This window comes from Aspergillus heteromorphus (assembly GCF_003184545.1).
Source record: "Aspergillus heteromorphus CBS 117.55 chromosome Unknown BO70scaffold_21, whole genome shotgun sequence".
NCBI classification, from domain to species: Eukaryota; Fungi; Ascomycota; class Eurotiomycetes; order Eurotiales; family Aspergillaceae; genus Aspergillus; species Aspergillus heteromorphus.
In genome coordinates, this window is record NW_020290426.1 from 558,178 (window position 1) to 582,181 (window position 24,004).

General features: G+C 52.9%; 8 protein-coding genes across 8 annotated transcripts; 4 read left to right on the forward strand and 4 right to left on the reverse strand.

The window, feature by feature from the left end:
- Nucleotides 1-468: 468 nt before the first annotated feature.
- BO70DRAFT_372751 (uncharacterized protein) lies at nt 469-1,302 on the forward strand (the record flags this gene model as incomplete). The annotated part of the gene is made up of 3 exons (XM_025544873.1): nt 469-588; nt 718-854; nt 966-1,302. The coding sequence occupies 3 exons, from the start codon at nt 469-471 to the stop codon at nt 1,300-1,302; spliced, it is 594 nt and encodes a 197-aa protein (XP_025397509.1).
- A 687-nt stretch (nt 1,303-1,989) lies between these two features.
- BO70DRAFT_295914 (uncharacterized protein) lies at nt 1,990-5,430 on the reverse strand (the record flags this gene model as incomplete). Its single annotated transcript, XM_025539523.1, has 3 exons — nt 1,990-4,271; nt 4,316-4,948; nt 5,004-5,430. The coding sequence occupies 3 exons, from the start codon at nt 5,428-5,430 to the stop codon at nt 1,990-1,992; spliced, it is 3,342 nt and encodes a 1,113-aa protein (XP_025397510.1).
- Nucleotides 5,431-7,240: 1,810 nt separating this feature from the next.
- On the reverse strand, nt 7,241-8,912 carry BO70DRAFT_388777 (uncharacterized protein). Its single transcript, XM_025546014.1, has 3 exons — nt 8,085-8,912; nt 7,798-7,922; nt 7,241-7,713 (listed from the first exon to the last, which is right to left on the reverse strand). Exons 1-3 carry the CDS (start codon nt 8,809-8,811, stop codon nt 7,336-7,338), a joined length of 1,230 nt encoding a protein of 409 aa, XP_025397511.1. The 5' UTR covers nt 8,812-8,912; the 3' UTR covers nt 7,241-7,335.
- Nucleotides 8,913-9,557: 645 nt separating this feature from the next.
- BO70DRAFT_295784 (TDA10 family protein) lies at nt 9,558-10,809 on the reverse strand (the record flags this gene model as incomplete). Its single annotated transcript, XM_025539521.1, has 5 exons — nt 9,558-9,721; nt 9,773-9,888; nt 9,958-9,981; nt 10,052-10,560; nt 10,657-10,809. The coding sequence occupies 5 exons, from the start codon at nt 10,807-10,809 to the stop codon at nt 9,558-9,560; spliced, it is 966 nt and encodes a 321-aa protein (XP_025397512.1).
- A 1,297-nt stretch (nt 10,810-12,106) lies between these two features.
- BO70DRAFT_364078 (putative MFS multidrug transporter) lies at nt 12,107-13,937 on the forward strand. The gene is made up of 2 exons (XM_025543722.1): nt 12,107-12,371; nt 12,429-13,937. The coding sequence occupies exons 1-2, from the start codon at nt 12,366-12,368 to the stop codon at nt 13,836-13,838; spliced, it is 1,416 nt and encodes a 471-aa protein (XP_025397513.1). The 5' UTR covers nt 12,107-12,365; the 3' UTR covers nt 13,839-13,937.
- A 687-nt stretch (nt 13,938-14,624) lies between these two features.
- Nucleotides 14,625-17,822, forward strand: mfp (putative peroxisomal multifunctional beta-oxidation protein (MFP)). Its single transcript, XM_025540429.1, has 7 exons — nt 14,625-14,918; nt 14,976-15,203; nt 15,253-15,361; nt 15,407-15,496; nt 15,543-15,930; nt 15,976-16,384; nt 16,433-17,822. The coding sequence occupies exons 1-7, from the start codon at nt 14,763-14,765 to the stop codon at nt 17,747-17,749; spliced, it is 2,697 nt and encodes an 898-aa protein (XP_025397514.1). The 5' UTR covers nt 14,625-14,762; the 3' UTR covers nt 17,750-17,822.
- A 140-nt stretch (nt 17,823-17,962) lies between these two features.
- Nucleotides 17,963-20,336, forward strand: BO70DRAFT_340671 (E3 ubiquitin-protein ligase; the record flags this gene model as incomplete). The annotated part of the gene is made up of 2 exons (XM_025541298.1): nt 17,963-19,892; nt 19,971-20,336. The coding sequence occupies exons 1-2, from the start codon at nt 18,168-18,170 to the stop codon at nt 20,334-20,336; spliced, it is 2,091 nt and encodes a 696-aa protein (XP_025397515.1). The 5' UTR covers nt 17,963-18,167.
- A 2,253-nt stretch (nt 20,337-22,589) lies between these two features.
- Nucleotides 22,590-23,849, reverse strand: BO70DRAFT_388782 (uncharacterized protein; the record flags this gene model as incomplete). Its single annotated transcript, XM_025546015.1, has 3 exons — nt 23,499-23,849; nt 23,164-23,422; nt 22,590-23,105 (listed from the first exon to the last, which is right to left on the reverse strand). Exons 1-3 carry the CDS (start codon nt 23,657-23,659, stop codon nt 22,590-22,592), a joined length of 936 nt encoding a protein of 311 aa, XP_025397516.1. The 5' UTR covers nt 23,660-23,849.
- Between the last annotated feature and the right edge of the window lie 155 nt (nt 23,850-24,004).

Sequence of the window (24,004 nt, forward strand, 5' to 3'; positions counted from 1 at the left end):
GTGCTACATTCCTGGCCCGAAGGGAAGATTTCATCATGGTATATATGTAATCTTAGGTGAGAGGGGCTAGCCAACTCAGCATTATCTAATAGATGAAAGGGATTAGCTTTTCTGCCCTATAAAGTGTAGATCAGGGTTCTAACAGCCCCCGAACATGAAGTTGGGGGATCATAGCTAGCCCTACGGGGCTGGAATGTCTATACTCTGTAGAAATGCTTTGGTGTCTTGCATGGCGGTGCAGAGCGTAAACAGCCTTGTTAATTAGTTTGTATAGTGACTTGAGATCTGCTCCGAGTCTGGGGGTATCTATACATACATATAAAAGGAAGAAGAACGGTGCCCTAGATTAATTATCTCCATCACTCACAGCACAAGTCTCTACAATACACTCTCAATCCGGTCATTCATTTATTCCATCCTTCTCTTGAATTTTCAAGATTCTATTTAAAAAATCAACACTCGTTCAGAATGCATTTCCCAAGCATCACCAACCTCCTCCTCATCGCCTTGGCGACCTGGACTGCTGCCTCGCCCATCAACCTCGAAAAGCGTGGAGATATAGTCGTTGGCTTCCGGCGGGTTTCAAAGGTACTGACTTACTTACATCTCTTATATACTTACTCCCTTCCTTCCTCTACCCTCACACCCCCAATCCATCACACAGCCATCCCCATCCCCATCCCCATCCCCAGCACCACACTAAACAAAATACACCAGGAACAAGCCGAAGAATACAACAAAAAAGGGCTATACTTTGACCACGACTTCGAAATGTGGGGCAAACAGATCGGAAAAGGCGTGTACACCTCGCCGTCTCGAGACGAGTACGAGCAGCTCTCTGATCCCAAGAACTGGTACTTCCCCCATCCTCCCTCCCCAACAACCCTAACCTACCTACCAAACCCCCTCCCTCACCTCCAACTCCCCAATGAATGCAAACACTAACAAAAAAAAAAACAAAACAGGTACTGCGTAATCAAATCCCCCTCGCACTCCTTCGCCAGCATCCCCAAAGCCTGGATCCCAGAGAAAAACCCCTCGAACCAGAAACGTCTATGGAACCAGCTCACGGAGTCGCACATCGACGAGTACGTCAAGGGCCTGGGCGAGGACCCGGACAAGGCGCTCCGGCTCTCCATCATGCCGCATGGTCGCGATCGCACTCGCACGCAGATGCTCATCGTGCCGGATCTGGCTACCCATAAGCATTTCAGTGTGCGTTGCTATGAGAAGAAGGAGGACGTTAAGGAGGGGAGGGTCGATTATGGGGCTTGGGGGGTTAAGGGGGAGAAGGGGACTTAGGGTTATTATTCGAGGGTGAAGGGGGGGGGGGGTGTGTGTTGTTGTTGAGTGATGAGGGATGGTCATTGGGATTGGGATTGGGATTGGGAGGGAGGGAGGGAGGGTTAAGGATATCTATTCGGGTCGAGTGTTTGCTTGATGCTTAATTGGTTTTCTTTTTTTTTTTTTTTTTTTTTTTTTGCTTTCGGTTATAGTGTACTATTTGGGGAGCTGCTTGGGTTGGGTGATAGAATGTTGGATTATTCCTGAAGTTGGGGGGCATTTATCATATATATATATATATATAGTCTTGATAATGTCAAGTTTATGGTATAAAGACACCCCATTCCTATACTGGCACATTGACCGTGCACCCAGTACCTAGGTAGAAGTTTCTTCCCAGGGTAGACTAGCGTTACTCTGAGATTAGCTGTATTAAGTATCCATTTTTGATAAAGTGACACCTCCTGATTATCTACAACATCCAAGACTGTTGGCGCAGACAAGGAGCAGCCATATCGGGTTAGCGGAAATAAGTCACATCAATCTGGTATAGTACTTTAGGTAAGGGGTGTCTATAGAAAACAGGGGTGTGTCACCAGACTGAAATCCCATTACTATCAATGATGTAGACCAGACCTGACCGATCTATCCACTTCGCTTATGATGTTACACAAAAATTTCCAAAACATTGCTGATGGAGTATCCCTATTTATCCTCCCCTATCCGTCTACGCTTCGCAGCAGGCGTCATGGTGGACCTATTCAATCGTTGCGGAGCACGAGCACGCTCCAAGACAGGCGCAGCAGTAGGACTTGTCCTATCGTCGTCTAGGGCCTCCGTTCGCACGTGAGAAAGAAGCACCTTCGAGTACGCAGCCGCAGCAGCAGCGGCGTATTTCTGCCACTGTTTGTTCTTATGCGAGTCGCAGTAGTCACCAATACCGCGGATGACGAGTGAGGGCAAGATATTCATTATCCCCGCCGCTTCCATTTCGAAGCAGAGGACACTGTGCCTAGTGCCCCAATGATCGCGCGTCTCCGCGTCCTTGATCACTTGGTTTCCGGACGCGATGGTGCCGTAATGAATGTGTGGCTGGCTGGAGTTTCTGGGAGGACGGGTGACGATTTCGGAGGTGTCACAGGCGGTACAGGTCTCTGTTTCTGTGGGATGGACGTAGTCTGCTGTAAATAATCGGTCATTTTTAGCCCCGGGGTATTTGTATGCTGGGTTCTTGAGCTCAATCTGCCCCAGGTATTCCTGCAGAGGGTCAGACATCCCTGGAACCGACTGCATCATACTTAAAGTTGACCGGAGATTTCGAGGAGGAGGTTGTAGGCAGCCATTGAGTTGGAATGCGCCATTCCCCAGAGTCTTTCTCATATCATAGGTCAGGATGCCTCCATTCGAGTTGGTTGGCTTGCTCACTACGATGTCTCCGAGGCGGATATCCTTGGCGGCAGATGGGACCCCCCCGCCGATGCCAACCAAGAGGCAGAACTTGATCGAAGTGAAACTCCGCTTCATGTTTGCAGCAACATCCGCTGCCGAATTTGTCCCATACTCGCCGTCGGGGAGACAAGTGGCCACAATATTGTGATTGCACATCCTCCCAAAGACGTACGAATTAGGATCAGTGGCCGAGACGAGCATATCGCCATGGCTGCTGTCAAAAAGCATGATGAGTGCCGCAAGCTCCTGATGAAGAGCGCAAATGATTGCCACTTTGTAGTCGGCAATGCTAACACACGGCGGTGCTTGTGATCGCGATTGATCATGAGAGAGCTCTCGCTCGGGGCTCGATGGTTGGGTGGCTAGGTTCGATGTAGTTGAATCGTCCCATAAATCCAGCGACATGCTCTTGCCAGTACTGCTGTCACCCAACACGGGACTGTTGACTTCATTTGCTTTGAGACATGGCATTGGTTCACAAAGCGTTCTAGATGGATTACCAGTATCATCCCAGAACCACTGATGGGTTGAGTGGGATCCAAAGATAAACGCGCCACCTCTTTGCCGCTCATACTGAAGACCAGGCACTAGAAGCTGAGGCTCCATGCACGATGGTAATAGAACTTGAACGATGTCTGAATCTGACTCCTTGCTCTCCTTGTTGCAGACGCATTTGCCGGGGGTCTTCTCTGGTATGTACCAAATCAGGCTATCGGTCAACCTTGGGGGATAAGAGTCCAGGTTGCCGCAGTTGGACAACATGATTAGTTGAAGATCATCATCTGAAACGGCAAGATAGGAGCGGCCAGGGGGCATTTTGCTCCACTCAGAGCATGCATTGATCGGACGGATGATTTCTCCAAAGTCCTGACCAAATAATGTAACAGCATGGACTGCTCTTGTCAGATCCACCCATGCCCGCCCAGTGGGATCCAAGACTGTTGCTCGAGGGCATATAGGATCTCGCTCAGCAGAGATGTCATTGAAGTCCCAGCCCTCCAGCAGAGATCTCGGTGAATTGGTAATATCACTATCGATAGCCATCTGGTGGTCAAGCATCTTCTCTAGAACATCGTAGATCTTGAGGACATAGCCCCGAAACTTGATAAAGCTATCACCCTCTGGGTATACCTTTAACTTCAGGTTCTTAGGAATCAGAAGTACCTCTAGCGCGGAAGATGTCTGGTGTGTGCTCCTAGAATGTATCATCGACAAGTTCAATAGTATCACCGAGGAGAACTCATTCCGGCTGTTAAGCTCAAGTGAAGCACATACAAGGTGTAGTAGCGCACTCGTTCCATTCAGTAACCAGCCACACTGCCTTTTGTCATCCCAAAGAACGATAAACTTATTCGAAATCCATTTGAGTTTGTCCACATATTCATGCCGAGAAGTTTGAGGCGGATGATTTATATGGCCAATCCAAAAGGGCGCCCCCCCAATGAGAAGCTGACCGAAAGTGACAGAGGCATTACAGAGGAGACCAGATGCTCTTGGAAGTCGCGAATTCTTGATATCATACGAGATGTCCTTCGCCCCTGTGGAGGTCAGCGTGGACCCGATCGTCAGGTGAATTACAAACCTGCGTAGAATTTCATTTCAGAACACCATCCAAGCACATGGCGAGACGTCTTCAGTTCTGAAAAATGGATTCTGACGGGAGAGAGCTTCATTCCTTCCACATATGAAACTCGCCTGCCATCGTCTGTAGAGATCAGGTGCCATACAATCATATTCTCCTCACGGCCAGTGGGAACTAGTAGTGTCGAGAATCCCTTAATATAAATATTGCCTGCAAATGAATTGACTCGTTTTGTTTCAGCCAGTTTGGCCATCACTTCGATAGGGATCTCGAGACCGTAAGTGGGCTTCTTAACTGGCCTTCGAAGAATGGGGTAGCCATTCACAATGTGTGGATGGCGCAATAGTTTGTGCCAGCATTGTCCATTGATTGTCTGGCGAGGCTCTCCTTCATATATTTCATAGCCAATTATGTATACCCCATTACCGGCAGAAAAGATATTTGGTCGGACATAGGACAGGCCTGCGGAGCGAGCGTGAGAATGCCAGAAAGCAGCGCCCATCCACGATAGACATTCTCCAATCTCTGAAATTGAAGCCACTGTTCCTCTTACGGCAACATATAAATCTGTAGCATTAAGTAGTAAAGAACGCTGATTAACAACACTTATCTGAGTGCCGTCCGGTAAGCATTCTTGGTGTCCAAGTTAGTATCACGGAGACGCCTTGACTTGGACTGCGGACTGTACCTGGTAATGCGGCATCTGAGCCGCGTTTTCCCAAGAGTTTCTGTATCAGCTTCAACAATTTAATCCCAGTTATGGGCCAGGTTTGGCGAAGATATTCTAGACATGATATTGCCTGCGCTTCGTTTGCTGATCCCGTTATGGTAATTACCTTTCCTATGGCAACATCAGGAGGCTCGGGGTATGGCAGGTGACCAGGGGGAAGCAATGGATTCCAGTTGACTGAAAAGTTGGCCGAAAATGACAAAGGCCATTCGCTAACCTGTGGAACCAAAGTTTGACGAATGGTCTGACTTATCTTCTCCATGAGATTTGGCGCTGTTGGTGCGAGAACCAACTCCCGCTGGAGATTAGCAAGGAGTTTATCATAGAGCGGAGAGGACTGGATGAGGTTTCGATACTGGCTCACTCTAGGTATTTCTGGTCCCATCCTTAGTGTACTGTGCAGGCCCGACTGTGACCCAGATGCTCCTTTCGATTGTTCTGGAGGGTATGCATAGCCGGATCTTATCGTTCGATCGTTCCTTTCATGCCAGGTTTGTATCTTTTCCTCGAGCGAGACCTTCTCACTGCCAAAGCCTCTCTCGGCCATGGTGTCCATTAACACCTTATGTCTGCAGCGATTCACGATATGTCTATAAGCACATAGTCAGCCAGCAATAATCGCTCCCCACGAAGGCTCAGTATCACCTATGGTTTTGATGAACGATACCCATTATATCGAGATGTGCTCTTGAGGCAGGATGACGGCTTCCGAAGCCCAACACAAAGTCTTGCACAAGCATGTGAAGGCAGTCGTAAATCCCCTCCAAATAAAGATCATTCCCAAAATGGCGACAAATTGTTTTCGAAAGGTCTGTAGACAGGATATCAATGCATATCTCCATCCGATGCTCTCGAGCCACAGAGGCCCCCAAGTATTCCCCGTGATCAGTCCCTGGATTAGAAACCTTCCGGACCGCCGTGTTCACTGCGAGAGAGGTCTGAATATCTAGTTTGCCCTTCAAAGTAAGGCCTAAGCGATGGAATGCCTTTTCGGCGGTTGCTATTTTAGCAGCAGATGTACCCGCATACGAGCCATATCCGGAATCGGTCACGGCCTCATAATCACTTCGCACGTTTCCTTCCTCCTTTTCGCTTTGATTCTGTGATGGCCCTCCATGCTCGTGTGTACTATTTGCTCTTCAGTATTAAACCTGGCGTATAAACCTCAAACAGGACCTACTATCGTTCGCTATGTCGAAGCAGTTGGTCAGGGCGATGAAAGGTCATTTTGCACTGTCCACATGGATACCGTGCCTCAGGGGTATAATCCAACCCACACAGCCTGTCGTAGCCAGTTAGGACCATAGATGAATATTGGATAGCCGTATAGACTGAACCTTGCATCCTTTGTGGCAAATACCTAGAATTGCCAGTTAATATCTCCAATCATCAACAGTCGGGGTTTACTAACCTTGGATCCGGAATGATCTGACGGTGAACAACTGAAAGGCAAATCTGGCGACAGCAAAGGCGGTAATGTTTGCCTCGACACGTTCGTGAATTTACTCATCGGCTCCGACGATGGAGATGACGGAGGGGATTCAGGGTCTGGAAACGGAAGGTTGTTCAGATCATCCCTCGAACACATAATGGCGGCGCTCCAATCTGGTATGGGGAACTGTTATACTCGCTTCTTCTCGTTCCCTTGTTTGTAATCCCTCAAAATCGAGGATATTCGTGAGTCTAGCTTGACAGCAGTGCTGACGAAAAAAGAGATGACTGCCAGCACAGGTTCGTACAAGGCTGAGCCCCGACTGCCCGCTCCAGGTTGACCCTGTGAAACAGAACAACTCAAATAAAAGTGTCCAGATACTGATAGAACGTTGCACAAAAGTCCTGGCGGGTGTGTTTTGTCAGGACCTGTATGGTCCCTTTTCCCGGGAGGCCAGGAGGGGGCTTCTCCTTTTACCTCGGTGGTCTTCCGCCATGTTTTTATCCAGAAAGCCTCGCTGAGGAGCTGCACGTCTTCCAGAACTCAGCTGGGAGTACGAGTTCCGCGCTCGCACAGATCATGCTGGTCTGAATCATGGCTCATACTCGACGGAGACAGCTTCATCGACCTTGTTGATGGACAAGAAGCCTGGAGTCATGCGGGGAGTTGATCGGAGAAGAGAAAAAGAAGGAGTAGAGATTAGAGAAAGCGGATCGACTAACAGAAGATGGCTAACTAGTCCGCGGGGGGCAGGAAGAACGCCCCAGGCATCCACAACATCCAAGACTTTGCAGCTCAAGCTAGACCGTACATAGCTATCCCTCACATGCTTCTGACAACTGTCCCCAGAGCCCAGATTCAGTACCATCTTCTAACTCGTTCCCGCTCGTACAGTGCCTCCGAATAATCAGCCCATTCCTTCCTATACGCACACGGCGCATCCGATATCTTCCGCGCAAAAAAGGGTACTTTTGGACCGAGGACAGGAAACTCGGCCTCTCCCACAAAGCTGGCGAAGTTCCCATCTTTGAAATTGATATAGCCATCATACGCTGACGAGTAAATCCGACCCGTGTTGGTTTCACGACATCTGAGCTTCGAGTGATAGGTGTGGGATTGGGAGTTTCCTGCTCTGGCTTTCTTTGGGCCGCTGCTGCTTTGCGGAGCGAGTGCCTTTCTCTTGTATCCGGTGTTGGGCCTTTCATACCCCACGTATTCGTCGTCCGGATCGTACAACTCGTCTCAGTTTTCTTCATACTCGGGTTGATGATCTATCGGAGAGAAGGAGTACTGCTGCGATGCGGCCTCTGCAGATATGACCATGACACCCTCGAAAGCCTCGAAGTTGAAACATGCCTGGAAAACGCCTGGTTCGTTGGTGTCGTGGATATCGAGATGTAGATCACGCTTCAGAGCTAAATATGCGTCCATATCATCACAGTCCACTAGGTAGAATCACACGAGCGATTTGACTTTCCGAGCAGCGGTGTCGTTTCTCTGTTTCGGGAGATGGAGGTAGTCTGCATTTGCTTTCGGGCGCTCGCGCTCTTGTTTCTTTTCCGCAGTCTGAAGGCCCTTCTTCCCCTTTCCCATGATGGCATATCCACTCGGAAGTTTCCTCGACGCGGTGTTAGCCCTTTGTTTTGGCAGATGGAAGTAGTCTGCTTTCATTTTTGGGCGCTCGCACTCTTGTTTCTTTGCCTCGACTTGAAAGCCCTTCTTCTCCTTGGTAGCATATGCCCTCGCTGCTCTCCCCACTGCCGCCGCGTCCCACCCCATGAAGATGGTTTGCGAATCTGTCCCCACACCCGTCTCGTGATGTAAGCCTGCAACCTTACTAGCAGCGTCTCGCATCTGCTTAGCTTGATATTGGCTGAAGCGAGGAAGTGGGATCCCGACGACTGTGGTCGTTCTCTTGCGGTCTGGTCGTCGGTCGCTAGCACGCAGGAAGTACTTGTCCATCACCCATTCGGGATTGCCGGACAGTTGCTCTGGCGTGCGCGTGTTCAACCATTCGCGGTGTAGCTGGTCCTGCAGCGCCAAAATGTGCCTAGGAACTGTGTCGCATTTCCCCGCCTCAAGGACTTGCTTCAGGAGCAGGGTTCCATTTCCGGAGAAATGGCGTGGGTGAAATTCTACCGCATAGTGTTGTAGCTGATCGCGGACGAAGTCGGGGTGGTTACGCAGCGCTCTCTGGCCTTCTGATGTGAGTTTGGGCAAGAACATGCGTCGAAGAGACCGGCCGTCGATCCGTTCCATGCTACCGCGCACGGTGCAGAACCGGCCATTTGAGGAGCAAAAACCGTTGCGGGTGATGCTTTTGTCGACGGACATGACGGCAGAAAGAAAGGGTTGACCAGGGGGGTCAGAGATGGAACGAGAAACCTTCGGGAGACAGGCAATAAAGACTTTAGCTTCTATTGTCAGTCAGAGGGGAAGCACATCGACCGTAGCTTAAAGACGCCAGGTTTAAGGAGGGGTGTGCCAGTCATGATTCGGATTCGTGGGATGCCGCTCCGGCTGATTCACAAATGATGAGGATGAATTGACTAATAATAATGTAGCTACACTTAGGTAGAAGCAACAGAGCCAATTCTCGATATTGCTTTAACTTCATACTTCTTATAGGTGGTGTTCCAGTGCGTCGTTCCAAGCGTTAAATGAGATTTATTTCGGGTCATCATTCACCTGGACTTGGATCAGTGACATTCATAATATAACAATAGAGGTATTTTCATTACTTGTGGTCTATGATTTTCAAGAGCCTGGTTCAACCTTTCCGTATTAGATGAAGCTCCTTTTGCTAGTATATGTTGTTCTTATATTCGTTTATTAACTGTTGGTAATTTGTGCCAGAGGCCGAGAGCTGTGCATTTCTCTGATCTTGCGGAGCTATTCCACATTTCTATCTCTGCTCCCATCGGGATGAGATTAAGGCTGTAGCAGAAGACGATGGTGGTATCGAGTAATAATACCCGACGAAGACGCCGTTAGATGCCAGGCTGGTAGTCAATCATATCTTTATACCTCGACGTGACGTAACCATACTTTACCATATGCCAAAACCACCACGGGAACCCCTAGATCCGAATAACCTCCTGGACCTTCCTACTCTTTTCAACGACCAAACGAAGCTGCCTTCCCTCACAGCCCGACGTCGGAGCGGATGCTGAGGTAGTATGCGGGACCGGCTTAAAGGCGCCCTCTCGGAGGGTCTCAGTGAAGAGCTCATAGGAGGGGTAATCTGCCATTCATCAGCCTGGAACAATCCTCATCACAAACAAGCAAAACATACAGCCATCAACAAAATGCGCGACCTGTTCCTCGGTCATGCCCGTGCCCTTTATCGCGCGTAGCGTCCTCTCCTGCTCCTGCCGCCAATCATAGACATAATGCAGATCCTGCGCGTCTCTGGGAGGGACAGAATCAGCGACATAGCCCAACCCATAATAACCCAGACAGAACCAGAAAGAAACTCACATATGAATCAACGCATCCAACTGACTGCAACCCACCCAATTAGCACTAGCATACCCACCACCAACAAAAACCAGGTTAACCGAACCAAACTCACTCCGTAATCAAATCATACTCCCCCAGTGCCTCATTCACGACCCTCACATCCTCAAACCGCACATACCCCAGCCTCCCACGATACCCACTCCCCCCCTCCTCCCTCCTGCGCACCGCATCCTCCCACCTCTCCCGAAGCACGCTCTCCTCCCACGCCCGAAACCCCACACACCACCCCTCGAATATCACCACCTGCACCGTCTCCTGCCCCTCCCCGTTTACCGTCTCCCACTGCGACACGGGTACCCGATCGCCCTGTCCCGAAAACGCTGACTTATCGTACTGCGGGATGGCGGTCTGGCGGCCCGCGCGCAATGCGGAGAAGACTTCCTCCGCGAGGGTCAGATCGTGGGTGCCGGGTTGGCCGCGGTGCTGGAGGAGGGGATTTGAGGGGTGCGATTTGGCGAGGGCTTGTTGTTGGGCGTGCGTGAGATAGAGGTCGTCGAGGGAGAGGGTGGCCACGGAGAGGGAGTAGGGTGGGGAGCGTAGCGTGGATTGGAGGGTTGAAACCTGTGGGTGTGGCTGGTTAGCGGAAGATCATGTACAGAGTTAATCGTAGTGTCTGATGCTAGTGGTAGAGGCTCATTGAGTTTGGAGGGGAGGTACCAGCACGGTCTTCCCGGCGCCTTGCACGCCGTTCAGACCGAGGATGAATGGCGGGGTATTGGTGGGGTAGCGGGCGCGGTGGGTGGCGAGGCGCTCGAGGAGGAAGGGGATGCAGTGTTGGGATTTGTCGTCGATGATTTTGGGGGAGGACATGGTGGAGGAGTAGGTGAGGTGAATAGGTGAGAGGAGTGTCTGGAATTGGAGGAATTGGAGCTTGTTGTAATTATGTGGTGGGGGATGTTAGGATATAGATAGATGGCAGCGGACTAAGCAAGTCCGGAGGAGGTCCGATCCTCCGAGTGGAAACCTGGGGCTCCGATCTTGAGCAAATCTCTAGGCTTGTTTCACTTTCTGAGGTATAACTATTTTTGCCCGTTGCTGTTTGTCTTCCTATTATTTCTCCGGACAGTCTTGATCGCATTATATTTCTTCATAAAACTTTTTTATGTTTTGGTTGAACTGTCCCCTAAGTTATTAACCCGGTCAACGACGCCCGGGGGATGCTACACACCCCTGACTTCTCAAGAAGTAACTTCTAACGTTGCGAAATTTATTATACAGACTATCATGTAGTACACAATTCTGATATATTTTAGTAAATAGGGGGGACGAGCATATCTCCACAGTCTAGCACGCGCACCTACAACTGGCAGAGGTTGGCCTGTACGACGACATGGAAGGCGTGGGAGGGGATGTGGGTGGCCCGGGGGGCACTTCGAGCTCCTCCAGCGGCCGGGATTGAAATAAAAGCACTACGCACAGCCATATGAGGTAATTTAGAGCATGCAGGAAGGCAGAAAAAGAAAAAGCTACAGCTCACGGCCGTGTCCAAGGGGGTTCCAATAATCCCAATACCACATGGCGTGCCAGGACTAGTCAGGCAGTGAAAGTAGTCTAGATGGCCGAATGTGGTTCTGGAAGACGCCCACTAGGACAGAGTCATGAGTACGGTGGATCCTCTCCATTCTTTACCTTAATCGGGCAGGCTGGCAGCAACTTACACTCGTCCACCCAACTGTGGTTCACCTCCGGGCCGACGACGCTTTGGGCAGTGGTGGCGCCGCCAAGGAGAGAAACGGGCCACGACAAAATGTATCTAGCGCATGATTTTGATGGACTGCTAGGTAAGTATGATGCTTATTAATTGGGGAAACAAACAAACCGGGTGATGGGTGGACTGTCCTAGAAGTCAGCGCGGTGGATCTATACCATACAACTTCCTACCTGGGAATAGCCCTATGTGATGGCTTCGGGTGCCGCGGATCCCCCAGCCTGTTCAACGACACCCCCTGCATGCACCCCGGCCGTCATCGATGGGTCCTCAACCAACCACATATCGGGGTTCATCCAGGGCTTGAAGTATGGAACCATGTAACTAACGGAGGCATTATCATGTCATTATAAATGGAAATATGCCCCTCGTTGCCCGTTGGTGTCTGCTGTAGTTGCCGTGTGCCTTCTGTCTCTCTCCGACTTTCTCATTTTCTTCTCACTCTTTTCAGTCTCCGTGTCATTCAAGTCCCCAGACTGTGACAATTGAGACAAGCACCCCATATTTGTGAATTGGTGGCCCTTTGGAGGGTATGGACAGAATGGGGGACGCGTACTCAGCAGAAGCGCTGGAGCGTCTAGGTCGAAAGAGACCGGTCATCTTTCCCAATCTGACGTCTGAACTGGGATTCTGCTTCTCGCTGTTCCTGTCTCAGATAATGGCGGTATGCTGAGCCCCTGGTGCCCCCCTGACCTGCAGTGCTGACTGAATACCTATACAGGAATACTTTATCTCCGGCTTCAACGTTCTGCTGCCATCGTTAGCCGACAGCCTGGATATTCCCGAAGGCTCATCGAGCTGGCCATCAAGTGCCTTTGCCCTCACGGCTGGCAGCTCGCTGCTCTTCTTTGGCCGCTTGGCCGACAAATATGGCGGTTTCGTGGTGTTTGTGGGGGGGTTGACCTGGCACCTCATATGGTCTCTGGTGGCTGGCTTCGCGAAGAACGCGCTTATGATGTACTTCTGTCGAGCATTGCAGGGCTTTGGTCCTGCCGCCTTCCTGTCAGCAGGAATAATGCTCTTGGGGTCAACCTATCGACCTGGCTGGCGCAAGAACCTGGTGTTCAGCATCTATGGCGCCTGCGCACCTATTGGATTTGTTGTCGGAATTTTTGTATCAGGCATGACGGGACAGTTTCTCGACTGGCGGTGGTATTTCTGGATCGGTACAATGCTGCTGTTCCTGGCTCTCGTCACTGCCGTCGTCTCCGTGCCCGCCAGCATCCGCCGCAAGCCTCCGCACCCAAACATTGCCATGGACTGGGCCGGCGCGGTGCTCTTCTTTAGCAGCCTCATCCTGATCTTCTTCGCCATCAACGAGTGCGGCCATGCCCCGGACAGATGGGAGACGCCCTACGTGTATGTCACATTCATTGTCGGCAGTCTGCTGTTGATAGCCACGCTCTATGTCGAAAGCCGGGTAGCCGCGCAGCCGCTCCTTCCACCGAATCTGTTTCGAGTCCCACAGCTCACGCCGCTCTGCGTGGCACTGTTCTGTTTCTATGGCGTGTTTGGAATATGGCTGCTATACTGTGTCGAGTACATGGAGAACATCATGCACGTGTCGCCCCTGCTGGTAGTAGCGTACTTCGTGCCGTTCGCGGTGGGGGGAATCTTCTTCAGTATTTTAGGCGGCATGTTTCTACACGTCATCCCCGGGACGATGCTTCTAGCGCTCTCAGGGATCGGGTGGATGCTGGCGCCGCTGCTGTTTGCCATCATGCCTCACGACGTCGGGTACTGGCCCTATGTTTTCCCCGCCATGATCTGCGGTACACTGGGAATAGACGTCACTTATAATGTCACTAATGTGTTTGTGACTACCTGTTTGCCGGAGAAACAACAGGGACTCGCTGCTGCTGTTGCGAATAGTGTCTTGTTTTTGGGTATAAGTTTCTGGCTTGGTTGGGGAGATTTTACCTCCTCTCAGGTGTCGGGGAGCTTGAGGGAGAGGTACCAGGCTGCGCTCTGGCTGGGTGTTGCCCTGGCAGGACTGGGGTTGGTCATCCTAGTGCTCTTTGTGAAGATTGATCCGGCGAAGAGTGAGGCGACAGTGGATGAGAAGCAGGAAAAGGTTGGTGGGGAGGTGCCGAAAGAGAGAATGGAGGTGGGAGGGGATGAACAGGGGTAAACATTGTTTGATGCTTGTGAACTGGAAATCAGCTCGGTGGTTAGTTCTCCTTGCAAAAGCCTATATTTCTCGCGACATTAAACCGTCAAGCCCGGAAATGGATAAATGATATTGTGCAAGTCATTGATTGAGTTGGTGTTGATACTACTTTGTACGGTGTTGCTGTGCAAGTCACACGTGACATGACGTGTGTAATCACATGCCTGAGTCAGCAGAGCAGACTATGGAGGCCTGAGGCCACAAGGCCAGAATTCCGCAGGGCTGCAGAAACTGTGATGAACGATGAAGGTGGAAGATTGAGCTCCCGGTAGTCGGTGGAGCGGTTCGTCCACAGTGGTTCTTCAAGCCATCCATTATTACCGCAAAGAGCAAGACCCGACCTGCCCCATCGGGGATAGGTTGTTCGCAAAGGGACTGCCGGTGGGTGGAAACGGGAAGAGGGGGGAAGAGAGGGGAAGAGAGGGTCCAATTCCGATACAGGGCACGAAGGCCACCGATCGAGAGGCATCTTTTTCTTGAGAATAAGGGACCGTGGATGAAGGTCATGAGCAGAGTGGAAGATGGCTGGAAAAGGGACTCGACGTAGTTAATGGATGTCATCGACAGCAAGGAATCGGCATGTGAAGGGCAGTAGTCATCTGCCCGCCCCGATGGGACTAGCGCGAGGCCGAGCTGCCGCCCGTTCAGCTGCCAGAGATGCCGAGGTCCGTCTGCCTTCCTTGCCGAGCATTGCGACCGTCTTCAACCTCCCCCGGATTCCTCTCTTCTTCCCCCAGACCGAACCTCCCCCCCCCTCCTTTAGCTTCTCTCTTCTCTCCCATCCTTGGCTTCTTCATTTAAATCCATATAATACCCCAGCCTATCCCCTTTCTTCTTCTCCCCTCTCATCTTTTCACTTATTGTCTCTTCCCCTCACATCCCAACATGTCTGAGCTGCGCTTCGACAACCAGACCGTCGTCGTGACGGGCGCTGGTGGTGGCTTGGGCAAGGCCTACGCTCTCTTCTTTGCCTCCCGGGGTGCCAACGTTGTCGTCAACGACCTGGGTGGCTCGCATGCCGGCGAGGGCAAGTCCTCCAAGGTGGGTGCACAAATCACATGCCGATCCTCTGTGACCCGCTGACTCGAGTCTCTACAGGCTGCCGATGTGGTCGTCGAAGAAATCAGAGCTGCCGGTGGCAAGGCCGTCGCGAACTACGACAGTGTCGAGAACGGTGAGGCCATCATCAACACCGCGATCAAGAACTTTGGCCGTATCGACGTCCTCCTCAACAACGCCGGCATCCTGCGCGATGTCAGTTTCAAGAACATGAAAGACCAGGACTGGGAGCTCATCTACAGAGTGCACACATACGGAGCATACAAGGTGGGCAGACCGATGTCCCATATTCCAGGTTAATATTGACGGTCGATAGTGCGCACGAGCGGCGTGGCCCCATTTCCGGAAACAGAAGTATGGCCGTGTCATCAACACGGCCTCATCTGCTGGTCTTTTCGGTAGCTTTGGCCAGGCAAACTACTCTGGTGAGCATTAAGTGTATATCTGCGAGGGCCTGGCTAACAAATCAGCTGCCAAACTGGGTCAGGTTGGATTCACGGAGACACTGGCGAAGGAAGGTGCCAAGTACAACATTCTCGCGAACGTCATCGCGCCTATTGGTATGTTCATTTGGACCTCGGCCCGAGCGTGCACTGACCGTAGCAGCTGCGAGCCGCATGACGGCCACCGTTATGCCCCCGGATGTTCTGGAGAACCTCAAGCCCGACTGGGTCGTTCCCCTGGTGGCCGCTTTGGTCCACTCTTCTAACACGACCGAATCGGGCGGCATCTATGAGGTCGGTGGTGGACACGTGGCCAAGCTGCGCTGGGAGCGCGCCAAGGGTGCTCTGCTGAAGACTGATGCTTCTTTGACTCCTGGTGCCATCGTCCGGAAGTGGAACGATGTTAACGACTTCTCCCAGCCCAGCTACCCCACCGGACCCGCGGACTTCATGTCTCTGTTGGAGGACGGCCTGAAGGCACCCAGTGCTCCCGCGGGCGAGGAGCCCAGTTTTAAGGGCAAGGTTGCTCTCGTCACTGGTGGTGGCAATGGGTAAGACCCCCGCCCAGAATCGATGTTCGTCTGCTGACAGTTTAGCTTGGGTCGTGCCTACTGTCTTCAATTCGCCAAGCTTGGCGCCGCCGTTGTTGTGAACGATCTTGTCGACCCCGAGCCGGTCGTTCAGGAGATCAAGCAGATGGGCGGCCAGGCTGTTGGAAACAAGGCCTCTTGCGAGGACGGTGACAACGTCGTCAAGACAGCCATCGACACGTTCGGCCGGATCGACATCCTGGTCAACAACGCTGGTATCCTGCGGGACAAGGCCTTCACGAACATGAACGATGACCTGTGGGAGCCTGTTCTCAACGTCCACCTGCGCGGTACCTACAAGGTGACCAAGGCTGCCTGGCCTTACATGCTGAAGCAGAAGTACGGCCGTATTGTCAACACCGCCAGCACCAGCGGTATCTACGGAAACTTCGGACAGGCCAACTATGCCGCAGCGGTACGTTGAATGGCAGTCTTACATATTGAACATTGCTAATTGCCATAGAAACTCGGTATCCTCGGTTTCTCCCGCACTCTGGCCCTCGAGGGCGCCAAGTACAACATCAAGGTCAACACCATCGCCCCCAATGCGGGCACGAACATGACCCGCACGATCATGCCCGAGGAAATGGTCCAGGCCTTCAAGCCCGACTACGTTGCGCCCTTGGTGGTGCTGCTCTGCTCCGACGTGGTACCGGAGCCCGGCACCAAGGGTCTGTACGAGTGTGGCAGCGGCTGGTTCTCCTGCACTCGCTGGCAGCGTGCGGGTGGCCACGGATTCCCCGTCGATGTCAAGCTGACCCCCGAGGAAGTGCTCAAGAACTGGGAGAAGATCACCAACTTCGACGACGGCCGCGCGGACCACCCCGAGGACGGCCAGGCCGGTGCGGAGAAGATCATGGCCAACATGAGCAACCGCAGCGGCGGATCAGGCAACGAGATCTTGACGGCCATCGAGGCGGCCAAGCAGGCCACCACTGAGGGCACTCCCTTCGACTATGTCGACCGCGACGTCATCCTCTACAACCTCAGCTTGGGCGCCAAGCGTACCGATCTGCCTCTGGTGTACGAGAACAACGATCACTTCCAGGCCCTCCCCACGTACGGCGTGGTCCCCTGGTTCAACACCGCCCACCCCTGGAACATGGATGACATCGTGGCCAACTTTTCGCCGATGATGCTGCTGCACGGCGAGCAGTACCTGGAGATCCGGAAGTTCCCCATCCCGACGGCGGCCAAGACCCTGACCTTCCCCAAGCTGATCGACGTGGTGGACAAGGGCAACGCGGCCCTGGTCGTGTCGGGCTACACCACCAAGGATGCCAACACCGGGGAGGAGTTGTTCTACAACGAGTCGACCGTGTTCATCCGGGGCAGCGGCGGCTTTGGCGGCTCGCCCAAGCCCACTGCGCGCCGGCCCAAGGCCGCCACCGCGGCGTACAAGGCGCCTCAGCGCAAGCCCGACGTGGTTGTGGAGGAGAAGACTTCTGAAGACCAGGCGGCGCTCTACCGGCTCAACGGCGACCGCAACCCCCTCCACATCGACCCGGAGTTCAGTAAGGTGGGCGGGTTCAAGACGCCGATCCTACACGGGCTCTGCTCGCTCGGAGTGGCCGGCAAGCATGTGTTCAGCAAGTTCGGCGCGTTCAAGAACCTCAAGGTCCGCTTCTCAGGAGTGGTCCTGCCGGGCCAGACCCTGAAGACGGAGATGTGGAAGGAGGGCAACGTGGTGCTCTTCCAGGCGACGGTGGTGGAGACGGGCAAGCCTGCCATCTCGGGGGCGGGAGCGGAGCTGCTGGAGGGCGCCAAGGCGAAGCTGTAAAAGGCGAACGATGACGATGTAACCAGAATGTATATAACGATGCGTTGTTGAAGCAATATGACTGTTCCATGTTACCTTAGTCGAGTACTAAAGCTGTTGTAAAAGGATTACCGGGTGTGACTTCACTCTCCGCAGAAAGCGGCCGCAGTGGTGTCAGGTCCGTACGGTACGGTAATGGTGACGGCCGGCGGAAGTCCGCCGCGATCAAAGAAAGACGATCCGATCCGCGCCTCCCACTCGGTCAACTCTTCTCTTCTCAACCCATCCGTTCCTTCGCATCACCCCATCCTGACGGACTCCTTCGCCCCTGGACATCTGTCCTGTCTATTCTAGCGTGTTTGCCGATCCACTGCTAGCACGGCCACCCTCTCCCACCATCGATCATGTAGCAAGCTCAGTCTTGCCCTCCGATGCAACGATGGTGCTCTCCCTATCTGTCCCTAGCTTCTCTAGATCCACCACCTCCCCCGCGCTTCGCTCCAACTCCCACTCCACCACCATCAGCGAAGCTCTCCGCAACAACCCCTTCGGCCTCACCTCCCGCGCCCGCTCCATCACCGCCCCGACCGCGGACCAGAAGCGCGAGCAGGACGAACTCAACCACGCCCTGCAGACCCTCGCCCGCATCTTCCCCGACATCCGCGTCGAGGTCTTCCGCGAACTCCTCGTCCGCTTCGACGGCCTGAGCCGTCTCCCCGTCTGCGTCGAGCAGCTGCTCCGCCACAAGGAAGAATGGGTCGCCGGACGATGGAACGTGCCGGCCGGCACCGCGGGCTCTGACGGAGACGAGCGAGTCTTCCGCAGCTACGCGGATGACTTCCTGGTTCCGCCGGACGAGCTGTTCCGCACCCCGGAATACAAAGTCACCGTCAAGACGGTCCTGGCGAAGGAGTTCAGCGGACTGAGCAAGAGTACCGTCGAGGCCGTCCTGGCTGAGGTCAACTTCTGCTACCTCCGAGCCCGTCCCACCCTACACGACCTCTCACGGAGGACCTGGCGCGCCACCTTCAACAATATCCTCCCCTCCTTCAAGCGCAACAAAGATAAAAACGAGCACCCGTTGATTCTCTGGCAGCGTCAGTCGGATGGCGATCTGGTTCCGCGGCTGAAGGAGACCGGCTGCGCGGAGCTGGATCGAGAGCTGCACGACGCCTTGCTGGCGCCGCTCCTTCGGACCCGACAGGAGGAGCGCGAACAAAAGGACCTGCTGCTGGCAGAGGAGCTGAACGAGGGCGAGGCCAAGGCCGCCGGGGCCGTCTACGAGTGCGAGTGCTGTTTCGCAGATGTGACCTTCGAGCAGATCTCCACCTGCTCCGAGAACACGCACATCATCTGCTACGACTGCATCCGACGTACCATCCACGAGGCCCTCTTCGGCCAGGGCTGGGGGAAATCCGTGGACGTGGAGAAGTCCACGTTGAAATGTCTGGCGCCGTTTGGATCCGACGTCTGCCACGGGACGCTGGGCCCGGAGATCGTGAAACGGGCGATTCTCCTCGACAAGGCCGGGCTGGAGACGTACGGGAAGTTCGAGACCCGACTAGCTTCAGACGTGCTGCTCAGATCCCAGCTTAAACTCATCCGATGCCCGTCCTGCTCCTACGCGGAAGTCGACCCGATCTACCACCCGTCCGCGACGGGTCTGGCCTGGCGCTACCGTCGAGACGGGGTTTTCAGCACCGTTCTCGTCACCATCGCCCTACTCGACATGGTACCCATGCTGTTCATTATCTACATGATCTCCTACCTCCTCGACTCCTCCGCCGCATACACCATCTTCCACAACGCCCTCCTCAACCTGTATCTCAAGCACCGCCCGAAGAAATTCACCTGCGCCCATCCCACCTGCCGACGGACCAGCTGCATCACCTGCCAGAAACCGTGGCGTGACCCCCACGTCTGCCACGAGCCCTTGCTCCTCGACCTGCGCGCCACCGTCGAGGCCGCCCGCACCGCCGCCGTCAAACGCACCTGTCCGCGCTGCGGCCTCTCCTTCGTGAAATCCTCCGGCTGCAACAAACTCACCTGCGTCTGCGGCTACTCCATGTGCTACCTCTGCCGCAAGGCCCTCGGCGCCCCCTTGAACCCCGCTGACCGCCTCGCCCGCGCCCTCCGCCGTCCCCATCCCCACCGCCGCGGCGGCGTCGCCGCAGAGAACATCGACCCTCTCGGTCCAGCCCGGGACCCAGACCCCGCTGATATCGATGACGACGACTTCGAGGAAATGGAGGGCTATAAGCACTTCTGCGAGCATTTCCGCGTCAATCCGGGCTCGCGCTGCTCCGAGTGCAACAAATGCGAGCTATACCAAGATGAAGACGAGGAAGCGGTCGCAAGGCGCGCGGGCGAGCGCGCCGAGCGCGATTGGCATGTCCGGCAGGGTTCGAAGGCCGAGGGCGGCGGTGTCGGCGTGGCGAATCTGCGTGTGAATCGCGATTTCTCGGACCGGAGGGGGGGATTGGCGCTGGCGATGCCGGGGAAGAACTGGTCATACTGGGTGGATGAGGTTTGGCGGGATGGGCGCTGGAGGGTTGAAGGCCAGGCGTTGGTCGATTGGGTGGTTGAGGGGTTGATTGTTATAGACTGATTGATCGATTGTGATTACTCTTTTTTTCTGTCGGGATGGGTTGATTCTTGGGTATTCTGCCTTTTTTCATTGCTTTGAGTTTTGCTTTTGCTTTTGCTTTTGCTTTTGCTTTACTTTGGGCATTGGAGTTGGAGCTGGTGATGTATAGGGATTGGCGTTTGGTTTTGTTTGGCGTTGGACGGTGTCTGTCTGGTTCTGCTTAAGATCGACTGAAGATCTGCTGCTACTACTACTACTATTACTACTGCTACTGCTCTAGTGCTGCGGCACTTTCCTGTCTGTATTGTGTTGTGTTTGCTGCTGGCATACAAACTTGGATAAGACAGACCACTTCCTCACTTTACTTACGTTACTTCACTTTACTTTACTTTATTTCGGCTTCGCTTCGCTTGGCTTGATGATGTGATGATTATGGCATGACTCTCTCCCCTCTCCCCCTCTCTTCTCTTTCCGGTTTATTTTTCTTTTGTTCTACTCTATGTTGATCTATCATATCTTATTCTTTGTTTCCTTTGGCTCGGCGGGGTTCTGATCCCGGGTAGGGTAGGGTGTGGTGTGTGGCTAGTTAGTTAAGTGGTAGGTGCCAGGTGGTAGGTATAGGTAGGTAGGGTAGTTACCAAGCAACCTAGATATCCAATCTAGAATTATTATACTATATTATTGCTAGCAATTAGTACCCCCCCCCAAAAAGCCCCGTATGGAAGAAGTAAGAAGTGAATGTTCGTCTATATACTTCATCTTCTTCTTCTTCTTCTTCTTTCTTCCTTCTATTTCATCTTGATCTACTTGAACTCATCGTCAGATCTCAAGTCCGGAATTTGAAGTTTAAGATAGGTGGTGGATAGATAGAAAGTAAATAATTAAATAGGACTGACAGCGCTAATTTTTAACTTTATCTTTATCTATTCACTATCTATCTTAAACTTTAAATTCCGGACTTGAGATCTGACGATGAGTTTAAGTAGATTAAGATAAAATAGAAGAAAAAAAAAAAAAAAGAAGAAAAAATAAGAAATAAATTTATATATTTTATTTTTTTCTTCTTTTTTTTTTTTTCTTCTATTTTATCTTAATCTACTTAAACTCATCGTCAGATCTCAAGTCCGGAATTTGAAGTTTAAGATAGATAGTGAATAGATAGGAAGTAAGTAACTAAGTAGGGCTGGCGGCGCCAACTTTTAACTCCATCTCCATCTACTCTGTCTAATCTACTCTACTCTCCCCTCCTCTACTCTACTGATAAATAAATAGTACCACCACTCCTACAACAGCTACAGCTCCAGCTACAACTACACAACCCAACCCAACCTAACGAGCAAGTCACTATCACTTTTACTATCACTATCACAGCAAATAAATAGATAGTATATCTATCTAATCTATCCATTCCATCTATCTATCCAATCCATCCATCCAATCCATCCATCCAATCCATCCAATCAAGGATATGATGTGATATGATATGATACCATCACAACACATCAAAAAACAACACAACAGCGGCAGCAAAAGCCGAAATCTAACTTTAAAAATGAGCAACTAAAAGGGAAAGGGAGAGGCGTAAGTCATCCGATCCAATCCAATCCAATCCCGTGCGATGAGCAGTATATCTAGGTGGTGCAGTGCAGTGGAAGTTGTGCAGTGGAAGTAGTGCAGGTAGGTTAGATAGGTTAGGTTGTATAGTCATTATGAATAAGAATCAAGCAATGGATCCCAAGGGAAACAAAACATGAATAACCAGAGATGGATGTGAATGACAAACAACAGAAGGAGGAAGATGACATAAGAAAGAAATCATCAGCAACATCAGCAACATCAATCAGGAGCAAAACAAGGTCTAGATCTATCCCGGACGCCAATATGCCCAAAAAAAATGAAAAAGAAAGATGAAGAGATACAAACGCCAGTCCTGTAATCCAGTCTCTGGTGAGATAGATGAGTGGAGAGTACATCGGTAAATCAGTCAGTCGATCAGTTAGTAAATGAATAAGTGAGATAGTTGTGGCCGTCACAGGTTTATCTGCGTCGGTATCCGTATCCGTCTCCGTATCTGTGCATGTCTGTGTATATGTGGATGATGTATGTGCGCAGCCTCAACAACCCCAACCCCAATAGCAACCCCAATAGCAACCACGACGAATCGCAACCAAAACGGCAGACGACACTAAACCGCAAACCCCACAGCATGATCTGCCTCAGCCGTCAAACCCCAAAGCAAAAGCAACCCGACTAAATAGCCGACTGCTAACTCACTCACCCCCTCTCCAAATACTCCATCAACGAAGCCCTCATGCGCACATTCACCACGCCACCCACACCATAAGCAGGGACAATCTTGCCCATCCTCGCAAAACAGCTGGGGATGTAATCTCTCCGAATCCTGGAGGCGCGCTCGCGCCACCCCAGCCCACCCGGCGGCTGCCGGTTATACAGGTCCAGACCGAGCAGATGCATGGGCGTGCTGGCGAACTGCATCAGCGCGGGACAGGAGAACTGGGCGATGGCGGCTTTCATGCCGGGGGTGGCGGCGATGGAGTCGGGGATGGAGGGGGCGACGAGCGAGGGGATGTTGAAGGAGGCGAAGATGGTGATGCTGTCGCGGAGGCAGAAGAGGGAGTAGGAGAGTCGGGGCACTTTGGTGCCGGAGGGGTGGCAGGATGCTGGGGGGGTGGTGGGGGTTGCGATTGTAGTGATGTGCGGGTTGAGGTGGGGTGGGTGTGGGTGTGGATGTGGTGCCAGGTTGTGAGGATGCTGATGCTGCTGATGATGCTGATGCTGGGGGAGGCGATGCGCCGAAGATGCGCGCGAACCGGGCGTCCTTGTACACGCAGATGCCCATGTTGACGGTTGTGGTGGTGATGAATTTGGCGGGGCCGGCGAAGACCGACGAGAAGGACTGGTTGCGCATCGTCGAGGTGATGGTATCGATGGTGTTTGCGGTCAGGTAGGTGGATGTGTATAGGGTGTAGATGAGGAGGAAGGGCGTGCTGAAGAAGAAGCCCGCGGGTTTGGTGAGCATGGAGCGGAAGCCGGAGGTGATGGTCTGGCGGATGGGGACGCCTTTGGCGGCCTTCTCGATGATCGCGCTGCGGGGGAGGCGGTTAGTTAGCTTGTATTCTTGCTAATTTTGAGGTTTGGCAGTCGGTCTGACGGTCTACTTACCGGTCGATGACTGTGATGACCGGACATGTCAGCGCGCCGGCAGTCGCCGCACTGGCGACGTCCACCCCCAGGCGCGTCCCCAGGCGACTGGTGTTCCAGTCGGAGACTGTGCGCTCTGAGATGGCCGACATGCGGAGCGGCGCTTCCTCAGAGAGAGGCATTGTGAGGATGAGAGGGAGAGGGAGGAAGACAAGGTCAAGACCGGTTGACCGGGGCGAAGGGATGTCTGCGATCGTTAAACGTCATTCAGGCGAGACAAGCCGAGTATAAAGCGCCAGGTGGAAGGGGTAGGGTAGAAAGGAAGCCCGACGGATCAGAAGCGCATTGCGACCAGGAGACGTGCAGTTCGCCTCACAACAGGCATGAAGGAAGAGAAGAAGTCGCTCGATCACATCGGGGGAAGCAAAGCTGACGGCCTGCAGCGGACGAGAATTGCCCGGCCAATGACTGGCCTCGGGTTGCCAGCACCTCGGGTCGCTCTCCGATGCCGGCCGATCGCGCCCGAT

Excerpts from the sequence above, each read along its gene's own strand:
- BO70DRAFT_388777 (XM_025546014.1), bottom strand. The coding sequence starts at position 8,811 with ATGTCCGTCGACAAAAGCATCACCCGCAACGGTTTTTGCTCCTCAAAT. Across the intron at positions 7,923-8,084 it reads CGCGTCGAGGAAACTTCCGA|TGGACTGTGATGATATGGAC; the intron begins GTGGATATGCCA and ends GATTCTACCTAG. Across the intron at positions 7,714-7,797 it reads AGGCTTTCGAGGGTGTCATG|TTGTACGATCCGGACGACGA; the intron begins GTCATATCTGCA and ends AACTGAGACGAG.
- mfp (XM_025540429.1), top strand. The coding sequence starts at position 14,763 with ATGTCTGAGCTGCGCTTCGACAACCAGACCGTCGTCGTGACGGGCGCT. Across the intron at positions 14,919-14,975 it reads GCGAGGGCAAGTCCTCCAAG|GCTGCCGATGTGGTCGTCGA; the intron begins GTGGGTGCACAA and ends GAGTCTCTACAG. Across the intron at positions 15,362-15,406 it reads TGGCCAGGCAAACTACTCTG|CTGCCAAACTGGGTCAGGTT; the intron begins GTGAGCATTAAG and ends CTAACAAATCAG.